The sequence below is a fragment of the Protopterus annectens genome, chromosome 2.part0 (genome assembly GCF_019279795.1).
Source record: "Protopterus annectens isolate FY-2018-M chromosome 2.part0, PAN1.0, whole genome shotgun sequence".
NCBI classification, from domain to species: domain Eukaryota; kingdom Metazoa; phylum Chordata; order Ceratodontiformes; family Protopteridae; genus Protopterus; species Protopterus annectens.
The window spans coordinates 252,487,165-252,503,242 of record NC_056728.1 but is presented as its reverse complement, the minus strand read 5'-3'; the positions used below and the strand labels follow the sequence as shown (position 1 = coordinate 252,503,242).

The window sequence follows — 16,078 nt, the reverse complement described above, 5'->3', positions numbered from 1 at the left end:
CTCAGAGGCTTGGAGAATGGACACAGTGTATGTTGGGAAACAAAGTTCCTTTGTACCTCCCCACCCTTATTCCTATTTCCAAAGATTCTTTTCAAAATCGAAAAGGTAAAGTCAGTGATGCTGTTGATGGTACCCTTTTAGCCCAGACAGCATTGGTTCTACCTTCTTTTCCATCCGGACAAGGGCAATCAACATAAGTTATCCCAGAGGATGGACTTATACAACAGAAGGCGGCTGTCATTCATCCAAACTGACAAACCCTAAATCTAACAGTTTGGACTGTAGGATGTTGATAATGTTCCAACACCTATTTTCTGAGGACATAAGGAAATTTTATGTTTCCAAATGGAAGAAATTTTCTGCTTGGTGCCATAACAAAAGTCAGGACCCTTATTATTTGGGTATTCATAATATCCTGCTCTGTTTGTGTGCACTGCTCAATTCAAGTGTGGCATATTCTTCCATTAAAACTTATCCATCAGTTGTGTCTGCTTGCTTGCCTTTGGATCCATCTTTATCTGCACATTTTGAGGTCAGACAGTGTCCTTAATATCTGACCACCAAGAAAATGTATTCCTTCTCCTTGAGAAATGAACTATGTCTTGGAAAAGTTAGCATTCCCTCCTTTTGAACCAGCTTTTTCATCTTTTAAAGTTTACTTAGAAGACTGTCTTGCTAGTGACCCTTCAGCAAAAAGAGTGCATGACTTCTCTTCCTTTTAATATATTTATCAAGTATAGGGTATCCCTGAAGACTAATTCTCTTTTTGTATCTAAGGTTGTGAATGAAATCTGTCTTAATCAGTCTGTTACTTTTTTCTGTCTTACCCAGTCCCCAAAAATGGGGGTGGGAGGAGATTTTGCATACCCTGAATGTTCATAAGACAGTTCAGATTTTATCTGGACAAGACTAAGATTTTTAGAAAGTCTCATCAATTGTTTGTTTCTTCTCAGGACAAAATCTTTTTTTTTTCTAAGCAGACCATCTCCAGGTGGATTTCTTTTGCTATTTTTTTTATGCTTCTTTCATGGAAAGTTCCTCCTATTCTAAGTTAGGGTTTATGCTACTAGGGCTGTTGCACTTACTCTTCCATTCACACTTTTCCAAAGTATTAAAAGACTGATGCATTTTACTGAACCAGAATTAGGTTTGCTGGATATGTCCTCCAGGGAATGCTGCATTCCAGTTCCACTTCTCAGTCTTCTCCCAAATAGTTTGAACTGCTTTGGGCATCTTCCTATATGTTAGCAAAACTGCAACAGTGATTGAGGGAAGGACATAGTACAGGTGTATTGACACCCTCCCTCCTTTCCTGTTTTCCTTTATTCTAATATATTTCCTTTTTCATGGCTAAGGTAGACCTGCTGCCTTTGTTTTTGCTTCTTCTTTGCTGGTATGTGTTTTGTTTCCTCTTCCTTTTGTGCCTCTGTTTACCTGTTTGACCTGCATGAGAAGGTCCTGAGGAATTTCAGACTCGTACATCCCTTATTTACTGCTTAATACTCTTGCACCTGAGACACATCTCAAACATATTGACATGAGAGGAAGGCACCCACGCTTCGGTATGCTAACTGCACATATAGGATATCCTTAGCAGGATAATCCATATGTAAGCAATGCTGCAACAATGGTCTAAACTGACACTTACTGTTATGGTAAGATGCTCATCGTATTGATAACTGCTTAGCTATAATGGTTATATCCTGCACAGGATATAACAGCCAGCCAGCTTCCAAAGCTTCCATGTGCTCATACCGTTCGGCAGATCACGTTGAGCTGCCTAAAATCACAGGTTTAAAAGCCAAATCTTTCTGAGCTTCCCTGACATTGATAGTGCTCACTTTTATGCTTTTGAGGATCAAAGTTCTGCTTGTGCTGTTCCTTAGCTGGTTAGGCAAGTTCCATTTGGGGAAGAACCTTCCACATAAAAAAACTTATTGTTTAAATATACTTCCTTGCTGAGGAAAGTTATTTTTAATCTAGGAGTTTGTGTTTTAACACACTTAAACTATACTTTTAAACAAGGGAGATCTTTTTTCTTGTCAGTTTAAAAGTTGTTTAACTAGTTTTCCTGTGGAGAAGTGCTTTTTACTGTAGTTTTATGAGAAAAAGGAGACTTTTAACAGCTTTAAAATGTTACCGTCTTACCACTTTTTGGCGTGATCATGGAACAAACTGCCAGGCCTACAGTCAGTTATTCTAGCCCAAAAAGAAAAAGTTAAGCAGCCTTTGCCAACACAGCAGACTAGCAGTATGCCTCATCCACTGGTGGGTGAGATTGCTGCGGCCAAAACCAGTTCCTCAGACTCCTGGTCTTTTACTCCAGATCCCTCAGGTGTAGCACTTAGAGCCACTGTGGAATGGGGGGTTAGCCATGTGTCCTGTGGCTGTTGGGGGTTCCCTCAGTGGGCAAAGCAGAGCCACTCTTGTCAGTCCTAGAAGAGGGAATGTGGAAGGCTTCCCTTTTTAGTCGGAATGTGGTGCCCATCCCTGGGGAAGCTGCTGTTGCCATTAACACCACCACTGGGCCTCATTTTCATTTTGAAAAGAAAGAAAACTAAACAGATTTACTCCTCTTCAAATTTCCAGTAGTATACTAGATTTGATTCGGGATTTAATTTGGGCAATTAACCCTTCTCATAATGTGGTTTCTCATAAAAGAAAGAGGGTTGCCTCTTTTCCTGAAGAGACTCAATAATTTGAATCTGAATGGGAAGATAAAGGGACAGATGCCGGATTTTTTTCCTTAGACTCAGAGGAGAGTACATTATCTGATTCACCCTGGGGGGCTTTCTTTTTTTTCTGAGACTATTTTCAGAATATGCCAGTATTTTCAGTAGATCACCGAGGTTTCTCAGTCCCTCAGAAAATACTATGGGCTGTTAGCGAAGGAATTTCTAGAGCCTTCACCCATTCCTCAACTGCTGTCAGCTTTGGGGGATATGTGTCAGTGTCTGAAATTTTCCTGGTAGTCAGCTTGTTTCCCTTAAAAAGGCAAGTAGATAGAATAAAGTTCCTCTTTTTAGGTTTTATACAGTGATCCAAAACCTGACCCAGCAGCTGCAGCTTTAGTTAATCCTACTGCTGCTGTTTCTACACTTATTAACAGGGATGGGAAGTAATTGATAAGCATGTGAGCATTAAGTGTACTTCTGCTACTTTGATTTTCAACATTTTGAGTTGTCATGCTCACATCTTAAAGATTTTTTCAAAATGTATGATGAGAGGGATAAGCTGGAAATCTTTACAGTTTTTCAGCCCTCCTTTTCCAAATTTGCTAAGGGATTCTCTAAACCCTCATCCAGTTTTGTCAAGTAACAAAATAAACAGTCTCAGCAAAATGCTGGTAAACAGATGTTTAATAAGAAATGGACAAAAGCAAGGATGATCCAAAATGAGTATCCCCACCCCCACAAAACCAAGGACGATCCAGAATGAGCATTGAAGGTACCATGCCTTTCCACGCTGGCAGTCCATTTTCTCTTCCAAAAACTCTGAATCTCAACTTTTCTCTTTGGCAGTGTCATGGAAATGGGTTCTGAAGATCAGTTATCAAGGTTGTAGATGGCAGTGGGAGGAATTTTTTCTTTTCCAGGGAGTAATTCCTCTTCCACTAGATCAGACTCCTCTATTTCACCTTGTACTTCTGTCTTGGGGAGTGATTGTGCCGGATTCTCCTTCCTTGCCTGGGCGAGGTTTTTATTCAAGGACATTGTTGATGCCAAAGATAGAAAATGCTTGGAGACCATTTCTGGATACTTCTTTCCTATACCAATTGGTGACAGTGCCAAGTTCAGAATGTTGTCACTTCACAACCTGTCACCACTTCTTCATTTAAGTTTCCTGTTAAAACTAGATTTAAAAGATGCTTATCATAATATCCCTAGTCATCCAAACTTTAAGTGTTTCTTAAGGCTCTGTGCATCTGAATCGCATCATCAGCTCTCTGCCTTACCCTTTGGACTATTCACTGCACTAAGAGTGTTCACAGTGTGTGCTACTCCAGTTGTAGCTCATTGCAGGCTACAGAGTATTCACATTTTCCATATTTAGACGACTTGCTTATCTTTGCAGTTTTTTTTTCAAAGTGTCAGGAATCTCTTACTTGGGTGAGCGATCTCTTACAGAAGCTGGAATTCCAAGAGAACACACTTCAGTTCAGAGAGCTTTTCTTTTATAAGAAAAATAGATCTATTCCTAGATATATTTGTAGGGTTTTCCACTCATTTTGGTCACCATGAGGGAGTGCCTCAGAAGTTTTGGTCTCGTGGCATCTATGATTTTCATGGTACCCCTTGAAAGATTCCACATGAGAAAGATGTAGTGGAATCTGAAGTCTCTTCTGTCCTAGGACCAGCACACAAAATCCTTTCAAATCCAAGTTCTCCCCTTTTCCTTTCCTGCTGCAAAGGAGTCTGTTGGATTTTGCTTGGTGAGCTGTTTCAGGAGGGATTATGCTTGGTGAGCGGTTTCAGGAGGGATTAAAGTGCAAGGTCTTTGGACAGATGCAAGCACGTAAATATAAAGGAGATACTTTCTCTGATCAGGGCAATCAACTCTCTGAATCATCTTTGGTCCCCTGAACCTCTTCAAATTGTTACAGACAATACCACTACCATGTGTTACATCAACAAGCAAGGGGGAACCAGTTTTTACCCCTTTTGCAAACAAACCATGTTAGCTTGAGCTATAGCTTCAAAACAAATCTCATTCTGCAGATGTCCTAAATGCAGTCTGAACAAAATTGTATGGCAGACTATCTGAGAAGGACAAAGGCAACCACCATGAATAAAAACTAGATCAGGGTGTCTTCCAAGATTTGATTAATCTGTGGGGAGTTCCTCAAGTAGAACCTCTTTGCCTTCTCTTTGAACAATCAGCCAGCAAAGTTCTCCTCCGGGACTCCATGCAAGAAGGCATTTTGTTTTCCTTGGACAGGAATGTTCATGTACACTTTTCCAGCCTTTCCACTGATATCCAGGGTACTTCTGATGATTCAAAAGGAATCCTCCAGGATTATTGTGGTGACTCCCTTCTGGTCCAGGCAGCAGTGATTCTCACTTTTGGAAAATGGCCAAGGGCAATTACCCCAGGCTTCCTCATAGAATGGAATTACAAACTGAAGATCAGGAGTGTTTGATGCACCCCATCCCCAAGCAACTTAAGCTGACTGCCTGGATGATAGGTTCTTAATTTAATTTGGTACCTGTTTATTGATGTATTCAGCAACTACTTATGAAGGCAAGAAAGACTGTGTACTAGAAAGTCCTATATTAGCAAATGGAAAAGGTTTTCTAGTTGGTACCAACAACATAACCAGCACCTATTCAGGGCTAGTGTTTCTCTGGTTTTACAAGATTTGTTCGAGTTATGTTTTGGCCTTTCTTACTCCTCTGTCAAGATTCATTTGTTGGCCATTTCAGCATGTCAGCCCATGGATCCTCCCCTTTCAAGGCATTTTCATGTCAAAATATTTTTGAAATGGGTTTTGCATAAGAGACCTCCAAGAAAACCAGTGACCTCTCCTTGGGATCTAGATGTTCTTCATCTCACATTGCTGCAGTCCTTACACTTGGGTAGTCCGCTGTCCTCGGTCGGCCCGAATATCAAAGTATTAGGCTGACGTCGGTCAAGGCGCATAAGACTGACATCAGGGTACATATGCGCATGACCGACGTCATATCCTCAGTCTTTTTTGCCGCATGGTCCGATGCAGAAGCAGCGTTGCACGTGCAGTTCAGCATTCTGAAATTTTTCAAATTCGGAGTTTCAGACCGAGTCAAAGTTGGCTAAGTACCCCGTTGGGGAATATTTTAGTTTTTTCTTGCCTCAGTGGTTTACCGGATGTCAGAAAAAGTGAATAACTGTATTTCTTGTGGGAAACAGATACCGCATAGAGATTATCATACTTTGTGTATTCCTTGTTTAGGGCCTGAGCACGACGTTGTTGGGTGTCACTTTTGTGCTTGATTCAATAAGCGCACTATTAAGAGAAGGTTAGATTGTGCCAGGTTAGACTTCGGGAAGCGGTGCAATTATAATATGCCGTCGGATGCTCCGGCGTCCGCTTCTTCAAGAAGCGCAAGGATAAAGCAGCTAAGCCCAGGCAAGACGAGTCGTCCGTGCGGACGCCGGTTCTTTAGAGGTGTCGGTGGAGCGGTGGTTCCACCGGAGGTTTCTCTGGAGTCCCAGGGGGAGACCTTGTTATTGCAGGATGTGGCCTCTCAGGAGGCAGGTCAGGCTGAAGGGGCTTCTCAGGTTACTGTACTCCCCTCCCTTCCTAGGGTGGTTAGGCCTTCTCCTTCTGTTTCCAAGGCTTCTCCCAGAGGCAGGCCAGGTTTAGCTTCAGTTGGTGTCACTCCTAGTTCTTCAGGATCTGTGCCCAAGAAGCATATGCTTAAAATGGCAGAAGATTTGATTACTTTGATTAGAGGTTCTTTGCCCCCTCCTGATAAGATGCCTAGGGTGGAACCTGAGTTGGGGAGTTTTGAGCAGCCTTCAGATGTTTCAGAGTCTTCGGCTGAAGACTTGCAGGAGTATTCTCCTTATTCTGATTCTGATGTGGATGATTCTACTCCTTCTGCTTCTCCTCCTGAGGATTTTTCTTTTTCAGAGACTCTTCATTCCATGAGGGAGCATTTTAAGTGGGAAGGTCAGGACTTCTCTGATTCCAGGAAAAGGCTTAGGGAATTTTTGTTTTTACCCCAGCTTAGGCCTTTGGCTATACCTCCTGTTCTGGATGTTGTGGAGGATGTGTTTGCAGAGGCTTCTCTTAATCCTGATTCTTTGCCTCCTGCTCCTGTTAAACCGGATAGGTATTATAGGGTGCCTGAAGCTCATAAGTATCTTTTAAGAGTCCTAGGGCGGACCCAGAAACTGTTAGTCAGGGGCCTAAGGGTGTTAAGGCTTCTGTTGTTAAAAATCCGGTTCCTCCAGATAAAGAGGCCAGGGCTTTGGATAGATGGGGAAAGAAAGTCTATACTTCTTCCACCCTAGCTATGAGGGCTCTGAATTGCCAGTTTCACATGTTGAAATACCAAAACTATCTACTTTCTCAGTTGAAGTCTAAGGTAGATGCTCTGGCGGAAGGTATTGAGTGTAAAGAGTTACAAGATTTGGTACATGTCTCTGAACAAGTGGGTAAGCATTCTTTGCAATGTGGTTTTGATGCTGTACAGGCCTCGTCTAGGGTGGCTGCCACTGGGTCAGTTCTTCGCAGGCACGCCTGGCTGAGGGATCAGAATTTATCTGACCATGTTAAGACAAGGATTTTAGATGCTCCTTTACAATCTGATGTGTTGTTTGGTTCACCTGTTGAGGCAGTCTTAAAGAAAATGGAAGACAAGGCTAGTCTATGCAGACTGTTAAAGATTTTTTGCAGGTTCAGCCTCCGAAGTTTAGCAGAAATTGGCCTACCAAGGGGTGGACGTATCCTTCTTATGATTCCCAGTCTAGGGGTAGGTCTAGACGTGGTAGGGGCAGAGCTCAGGGCTCTTTCAGGCCTAGAACAGGGAGTTCACCTGCACAGTCTTCGGTGAGGGCAGGGGTCAGTCCTTTCGTAAACAGACCCAATGACCTACCTTTTCAGCTGCCAGAGCCTTCTCGTCTGGCAGCACCTTTGGGAGGAAGGTTGGCACTTTTCAAGGAAAATTGGAGTTTAATTACCCAAGACAGATGGGTATTGGATATCATACACCAAGGTTACAGGTTTTATTTTCATACCTTGCCTCCTTTCAAAGGCATGCCAGACGTTCCTCCTCAGCAAAGAATAGAGGCTCACAAACAGATTTCTCTGCTGCTCCAAATAGGGGCCATACAACCGGTTCCTCTGTCAGAAGTGGGCCTAGGATTTTATTCTCGCCTGTTCCTAGTACCAAAGAAGGGGAACACGTGGAGACCAATTTTGGATTTATCTATCCTCAACACTTATCTGGACATTCCCAAGTTCAAAATGTTGACGTTACAACAGCTTTTACCTCTGCTGGTCAAAGATCACTGGATGGTGACTCTAGATCTCAAGGAGGCTTACCTTCATGTTCCTATCAGGCTAAGTTGCAGGAAGTATCTACGTTTTCGGGCTGGGACTTCTCATTATCAGTTCTCTGCATTGCCCTTTGGCTTATCTACTGCGCCCAGAGTGTTCACGAAGGTTCTGGCTCCAGTGATAGCTTTCTTCAGGCTAAGAGGAATACAGATCTATCCTTATTTGGACAATTGCCTGATTCTGGCTCAAGGAAAGGACGAACTTCTTCATCATCTACATTATGTGATAGCAGTGCTAAGATGCCTGGGGTATTCTGTGAACGAAATAAAGTCCAGTCTAGTACCCTCTCAGGACATGTGCTTTCTGGGTGTGAGACTGAATACAGCATCCCAGATGGCCTTTTTGACCCCGGACAAACAAAAGAATCTTTCTCTTTACTTCCATCAATTGTCTCATCAGTCCAGGCTGACTGCAAGGACAGTCCTTCAAGCCTTGGGGTTCATGGCATCTTGTATTCTGGTGCTTCCCAATGCCAAACTGCATATGAGGAAGCTACAATGGTATCTCAAAAATGTATGGACACTGTCATTCAGATAATACCTTGCATTCAAAAGGAATTTTTGTGGTGGGCTCAGGAATGTCACCTAAACAAGGGACTCTCTGTGACCCGCCAGAGGCGAGTCAGATTCTAACGACAGATGCCTCAGACAAAGCTTGGGGAGCTCATCTAAATGGAAAGTGGATACAAGACACGTGGCCTGCCAGACTTCTACATCTACATATCAACTTGAAGGAGATGTTAGCAGTCCAATTTGCATTAATTGCTTTCAAGGATTTACTTCTTCCAGGGCAGGTGTTGATTCTAACAGACAACACAACTGTCATGTGGTACATCAACAAGCAAGGGGGAACACATTCTTATCCTCTGTGCAGACAAGCAATGATTTTGTGGGAGACTGCTCTCAGTTTACAGCTAAATCTTCAGGCAAGGTTTCTGCCAGGAGCACAGAACTCCTTAGCAGATGTGTTGAGCAGACAAATAATGGATCCCCACGAGTGGAAATTGGATCCTCAAGTTTTTCCGAAATTGACAGTGTCATGGGGAACTCCAGACATAGATCGGTTCGCTTCTCCACTAAACTACCAGCTGCCAAAGTTTTGCACAAAAAGTTTTCATCACACAGCCTGGAAAGTGGATGCTCTTTCATTCAATTGGAGCAATCTTCATGTGTATGCCTTTCCACCTCTGCCTCTCCTCCCAAAGGTACTTCTGAAGGTCAGACAGGACAAGCCAAAGATGATTTTAATAGCTCCAGATTGGCCTCGACAGCACTGGTACCCACTACTGAGAAGTCTGGTACAGGAGCCTCCATGGCCTTTACCTTCGATTCCACACCTGCTGTCTCAGGAGAACAGTCATTTACTCAATGTCAAACTTCACTCTCTTCACCTGACAGCCTGGCATATTCTGTTTTAAACCCTGGAGGGTCTCGGCTTCCACAGCAAGTTTTGAATGTTATTTTGGAGGCCAGAAGGCCTAGTACAAGGAAAGTGTACGCAGATAAATGGAAGAGATTTTTATTTTGGAGTGCAGCAAAAGCATTGGATGTTTCTAAGCCTAATTTAAGTGTGGCTCTTCAATATCTTACTGAGTTACTGGACAAAGGCTTGTCCTTCTCTTCTATTAAGATTCATGCTGCAGCAATTTCTGCTCACTATGACTGTGACCCACCATTGTTTTCTCATCCTTTGTTTAAGCAATTCCTTAGAGGGGCAAAGAATATAAGACCCCACGAGAGCTCCTACTCCTGCTTGGGATCTCAATTTTGTGTTGGAGAAACTCACTCTACAACCTTTTGAGCCTGCAGCTACTGCTGAGTTGAAATATTTATCATGGAAGACTGCTTTTTTGTTGGCCATTACCTCTGCGAGAAGGGTTTCTGAATTACAGGCCCTTATGGCAGTTGAGCCTTTCTTAATTTTCCATAAGGATAGGGTATCTTTGCGTACTAATCCTTCCTTTATGCCTAAAGTGGTTTCTAGTGTGGCTTTAAACCAAACTATTCATTTGCCTACCTTTTATGCGAATCCCCAAAATAAAGGGGAAAAGATTTTGCACTTTGGATATACACAGGCAGTTGCGATATTATTTGAGCAGAACTAAAGGGTTCAGGCAGTCTCAGCAGTTATTTGTTTCTTTTGCTTTGAGTTCTCAGGGCAAGCCTGTGTCAAAACAAACTATTTCTAAGTGGATTGGGTTGTGTATTGCTTTCTGTTATTCCCATCATGGTAAGGAGATTCCAGCTGGGATTAGGCCTCATTCCACTAGGGCTACTGCCATTTCTACAGCCTTTCTAAGGGGGGTAGCAACTAAAGATATTTTGGAGGCTGCTACTTGGAGTTCAGTGCATACTTTCTCTAAGCATTATCACCTTCCTCTTTACTCTAAATCGAGGGCTGGTTTTGCCACTGCAATTTTACAGGGCATTTTGGCAGCTCCTACTGCTTTTTAGTTGTGCCATCCTCCCTTTTCTCTGCTTTGGGATTCTACCCAAGTGTAAGGACTGCAGCAATGTGAGATGAAGAACATAGTACAGTTTTGTACCTACCATAAATGTAGATGTTCGAAGATCCACATTGCTGCAGTCCAATTTACCCTCCCTCCTTCCCCTCTGTAGTTAGAGGCGGTTGTGTGGTTTGGGTTGTACATATTGTGAATTTTGTATATATTGTACATATAGTTAGTACACAGGTGTTTGGTTGTCTTTTGGTTTTGACCTTTTTGTTTAGGGTCTTCTGACATCTGGGGCAAGAAAAGACTGAGGATATGACGTCAGTCATGCGCATATGTACCCTGACGTCCTGATGTCAGTCTTATGCGCCTTGACCGACGTCAGCCTAATACTTTGATATTCGGGCCGACCGAGGACAGCGGACTACCCAAGTGTAAGGACTGCAGCAATGTGGATCTTCGAACATCTACATTTATGGTAGGTACAAAACTGTACTTTTTCTGTTAGAGAAGCTTACACTTGATCCAATTAAACCAGCTCTTCTGACTGACTTAAGGTCCTTAATAAGGAAAACTGTTTTTCTGACCTCTACAAGAAGTGTATCTGAGTTGCATGCTCTTATGGTGAGACAAGCCTATCTCGTTTTCCACAGAGACAGGGTTTCTTTGAAACTAATCCTTTATGTGTAAAATGGCGTCTGAGTTTACTTTAGCTAAACTGTTGATTCCTCTCATCCCCATTTTCTATCCTGAATGTAAAAATGAGGGAGAGAGGATGTTCCATACCTTGGATGTTCACTGACAAATCAGGTAGTATATGGGCAGAACAAAATGTTTCAGATCTGCAGCTCAGTTGTTTATTTCTTGTAAAGATAAGGGACAACCTATGTCAAAGCAAGACTATTTCCAAATGGTTGTTTCAGGCTTTTACCTTTTGTTATTCTCACTGCAACAAATCTTTTCAAGGCAGTGTCAAGGGCCACTCTGCCAGGACTTTGGCTTATTCTATATCTTTTTGGAAAGTTTTGAATTCCCAAAGTATTCTAGAAACAACAACTTGATCATCTGTACATACTTTTACAAAGCACTACATGCTTAATTCCTTCTGTAGTTTTAGATCCGTCTTTGCTAGGGCCATTCTTCAGGGGCTCCTGGGCCCTTCCGCTTCCATCACTGGAATGCACTAAACTAAGGAAATCTACCTATGTAGATAAGGCTGCTGCAGCAGTAGTCAATATGATGTACACAGTACAGCTGTGTAAGTAAACTTACCATAACAGTAGATGTTCAAATGATCATTGCTGCTCTAGCCACTCCCTTTCTCCCTCCCCTTATTGTTTTATGAGCTTGCCAGTGTGTGCATATATTTTTACTCCTAGTTATGGCCTCTCAAGGCTCAGCCTCCCTCTCTCAATTGGCATGAAAGCTGTGAAGGGCTTGGTGCGCAAACCTGTGATTTTAGGCAGATCAGCTTGAGCTGCCTAACAGCTGGGACTCATGGAAGGTGTCGTGAAGCTTCGGAAGATGGCCGGCTGCTATGTCCTATGTAGGATAAAAACCCATATAACTAAGGCCTTCAGCAGTTATTTGAACACCTGCTGTTACATTAAGTTACTAACACAACTGTACTTTTTCCACTATATCTTGTCATGTTGCCACAGAGATGGGAATGTTTTATTTTGCTTGATGTTTCCTGTGATTTCATAAATTGATAAGTATGTTGTCTGTGGAAAGAATAGTAGCTGTGGCTTACCATGTTATTGCAAAGACTGTGCTACTGTTTCAGGCAAGACAGTAAGTTGGTTGATCTGGACTAGAAGCTATGTTTGCAGAAGGGGTGAAAGTTAATGATGGTCTGAAAGTTTTCCAAGGAACAGATGAGACAAATTACTAATGTTTGCACATGAGATAATATAAATCTCGCTAAGCTGATACAGTTCATGTCTAATCTCTAGTAAACAATTAAATGTATATACACAAATCTGTCTGAGCTAATACACATCATGTGTATGTCTGCCATCATCTTGTCAAAACGTCTTTTAATGCTCTTAAATGCATGTCTCATTGAGATGAACTTTAGGAACATGACTTGCCTACTGTCCTATGTCTTTCAACAAAAGAAATTCAAGAGTTAATTAATGTACTTTGGTAGAACAGTGCAAATGTTTGCAGTGTTTTTCAAGTTAGTGTTTTGTTATGGTTCTGTGGCTTGCCTGTCACACCACCGTATCTGGTGTATAAAATGCTGATCTGCATCCTCATTGTATTGTTTTTTTTATATCAGCCATTAAAAAATGTTTTCCCCATCCCAGCGTCCCTGAGGTTTAACACTGATCTTTAACCTCAGTAAAATCTAACATCATTAATTATATACAAAGAGGTCTCCATTAAAATCTCTGGACAGCCACCTTACCTAACATCAGGTAGGGACATGGTAAATTTATTTGGGCCATGGATTAATAAGTTTATAAAGCCGTTTTATTAAAAAAGTGACCAAGTAATTATGGATACTCTTGTGCAAATTGCACTGCAGCATTTAATTCACCAGATGCCGCAGTACAGCTTTAGTTTGTGACCAAACAATTTAACATTAGAGAAGTTAGTCATTTCTTACTAGGGAGCATTGTACTCTATAAGTCTGATGAATGCCGAATACAGTGGAACAATGACTTCCTTGGACTTGTATGCCATACCTTTGTTTATAAGTTGCACAGCATAGAATGATTTCCTCACCACTGTAGACGTGCGATAATCAAAGGCTAGATTACTATCTGTGTGTGCCCCTAAGTCCCGGACTACAGGGTCAACTCTAAGGGGTGTATTGTCAATATGATAGCATGGATGGATCAATGCCCAAAGGATACTGTTATGCATTTCTTGGTATTAAGTTTTAGTCCATGGCTCTCTCACTGGTTGTTTGCCCATGTCAGCCCCTCCTGGAGAACATGTGTCAGTATGAGATTAAATGACCGCTCCTAATTTGCGATCATCTGCAAATTTAATCAGCCAGAGACCACTGACATTGGCCTTGACTTCTGAAAAGTAAATGCCAAAAAGGAGCAGTCCAAGGACCGATCCCTGAGGGGACTCCACTTGTGACTGGCCTCTTGTAGAGGTGGACTCCCCAATTCTAGCTTCCTCAGTCATGTCTGTGAGCCAGTTGGCTATGCACCAGGTGACATACGGGATTGTCAACAATGCCTGAGTGGGGTATTGTGTCAAATGCCTTGGCCAGGTCAAGGTAGGCAGCGTGAATGATTTTGCCCTCTTCCATTGCTTTGGTGAACTTCTCAAAGAAATCTACCAGGTTGAGTAGACATGATCTGCCCTTGAAACCAAACTGTGTTGGGTCCAGTGTCTGGAGGTTTACTATATCTCTGTTGATCATCTCCATGATAATTTTTTCCATGGCTTTACATACGACTAGTGGATTTTATTTACTAACCACTGCTGCACATTGCATAGAGGCGCGCACACACAGTTGTGTATGCTGTGATGTCAGCATGGTGCTGATGTCCCACCATGTTCAGTCTCATTTTTGTATGTTAAGGAGATTGTTGGTCAGTAGAGATTTGCTGGTTACGTTCTGTGTTTTGTGGTGTACACTGAAGTAGCAATCCCAGAGACAAAGCTTGTAGATGGCACTGATATTGCTTGGACATTACATGTCAAACACACAAAATTTATTAATAAACAGTGATGGCATGGACATTAAAACAGTGTGTAGGGTGCTATATATGGGGACAAACAGCACTTGTCTGTGAGTGGTAGGCCCCATTACATAGTATAGTTAACTGTTTATTGAGACTTACACCAAGGTGTTGGTGTTGCTGAGTACAAATGCAGCTTGGATGAGCTTGTTTTTTGTTTTAAGTCATGCATGCATGCTTTGGTCTCTAAGTCATGCTTAGTTTGAGCAGCTGTTTCCCTGGGTACTGAGTTGTGTGTTTGTGTGCTTGGTGGTTAGCGTGTTGCACTGTGCATGTCATTGCCTTCAGTGCACATCATTTGACTTTCCAGACTGCTGCATGTTTGGTCAGGTTGCCTGTTTTTCTTATAGTTCTATTTTTTCTGAAGCTCTTTTTTCACTCTCCATTTTTTCTCTGTCTGCTTATAGAAATATTATGGTCTGGATACTAAGTTTGGAGACATCGAGCAATGGATGGTAGGCCTAATGTTTTATAACATTGTTTGCTGTGTTTTCTGTTAGTTTTTTTTTTGTCTTCTGCTTTCTTCCCTTGCAAGACATCATCCACAACCTTGTCCCTTCATCTGGAAAGCAGAGGTGAGTTACTTTCACCTTGTACACTATTGGTGCTTATTAGGCGAGGGAGGTGTAAAATGAACTGGGGGTATTGTAGCAGGTAAGCAACATGCACCTGCCCCCAATGTGAGTTGTTTGTATCTATTAGCAGCCTGGTTTGTTGCATTCCTAGATCTGAATATCTCATCCTGGGGCTGGACCAGTATTTTAATGTGTAAATACATGAAGAGGAGACTGTGCTCTCTCTCCGTGATTTATTCGAACAAGAATCAAGTGTTCAGTTATGGAAGACAAAGTATGTCCTTACACGTACACCCACACCCACACCCACACCCACACACACTCTCTCTCTGTTTCAAAATACTGGGGAAATGGGGAAATGTATGCTTCTGATGTAACAGACAGTTTTTTTTTTTTTTTTTTTTTCTCAACCGTGTGCTTCTTTGTATTGATGTTAACTTGTATTGTTAAGTTATAAATGATTAAGAGAATTTGGGATTTCCTCTATCTGTGAGCATTTCTGAAGAAAAAAAAAACTAAATGTGTATCCTAAAGAGGCACCTTTGAACAGTGTGTAAATGTGTGGGTGGGTGAGGGTAAAAAGAAAATCACTTCAAATTGAATTATATTTTAATTCATTTTTCTGCAGTACATGACACAGAGTTGACTGTGCAGCCTTAAACTCCAGATTGTTTGTGCTATTGGAATGTACAGATGTATTTAGGTCAGCATTGTAGTACTGTTGAATCTATATGTGCTTGAAAGAGGTTTGTAAGAGATTGTCCACTGACACTACAGGTCATTTTTCACCTGAAAATTATTCAAAAAGGTTACAACAGCAAGTGGGGCTTTCTTCCTCTCTTTATTTTACATTTGTTTACTGGTAAGGTCTGACTGGCACAGGTCTTTTTTCAGCGGAGGCCCGGGGAGGAAAGCTCCAAATACAGAGAATAAGTTTTCCATCAGACAGTTATATTTACATAATGCACTTTGGAATACATAGTAACATGCATACATACATAGTTTTTAACAGTAAAAAAGCTAGCTACATTAGCATACAGTATTTAGTTTTTGACCTAAAGCAGTTTACATATGTTTTAAAATTATATTCCCAAGATTTCAAAGTTAAGGATGAAATACAGATAAGTATAATAGATGGGTGAGGGTAAATGAAAGTAGAGAAGAGAAAGGAAAAAAGTATATTAGTGAGGAAATAATGTGCAGAGAGAGGGAGTTGGTAGAAAGAAGTCGGTAGTATAAAGATTAATCAGGGGTTTCAGAATTACAGAGCCAGGTAGCAGAAGGTGGATTTTAGGCT

The 16,078-nt window shown here is 41.7% G+C and overlaps 1 protein-coding gene across 1 annotated transcript in view; it reads left to right on the top strand.

Moving 5' to 3' along the window:
* LOC122792731 (cingulin-like) overlaps window positions 1-16,078 on the top strand; it is a 1,533,502-nt gene that overhangs the window by 533,075 nt on the left and 984,349 nt on the right. The window contains exon 4 of the mRNA XM_044060313.1: window positions 14,614-14,661. Within this exon, the coding sequence (XP_043916248.1) occupies window positions 14,614-14,661 (48 nt within the window). The remainder of the gene's footprint in view (window positions 1-14,613; window positions 14,662-16,078) is intronic.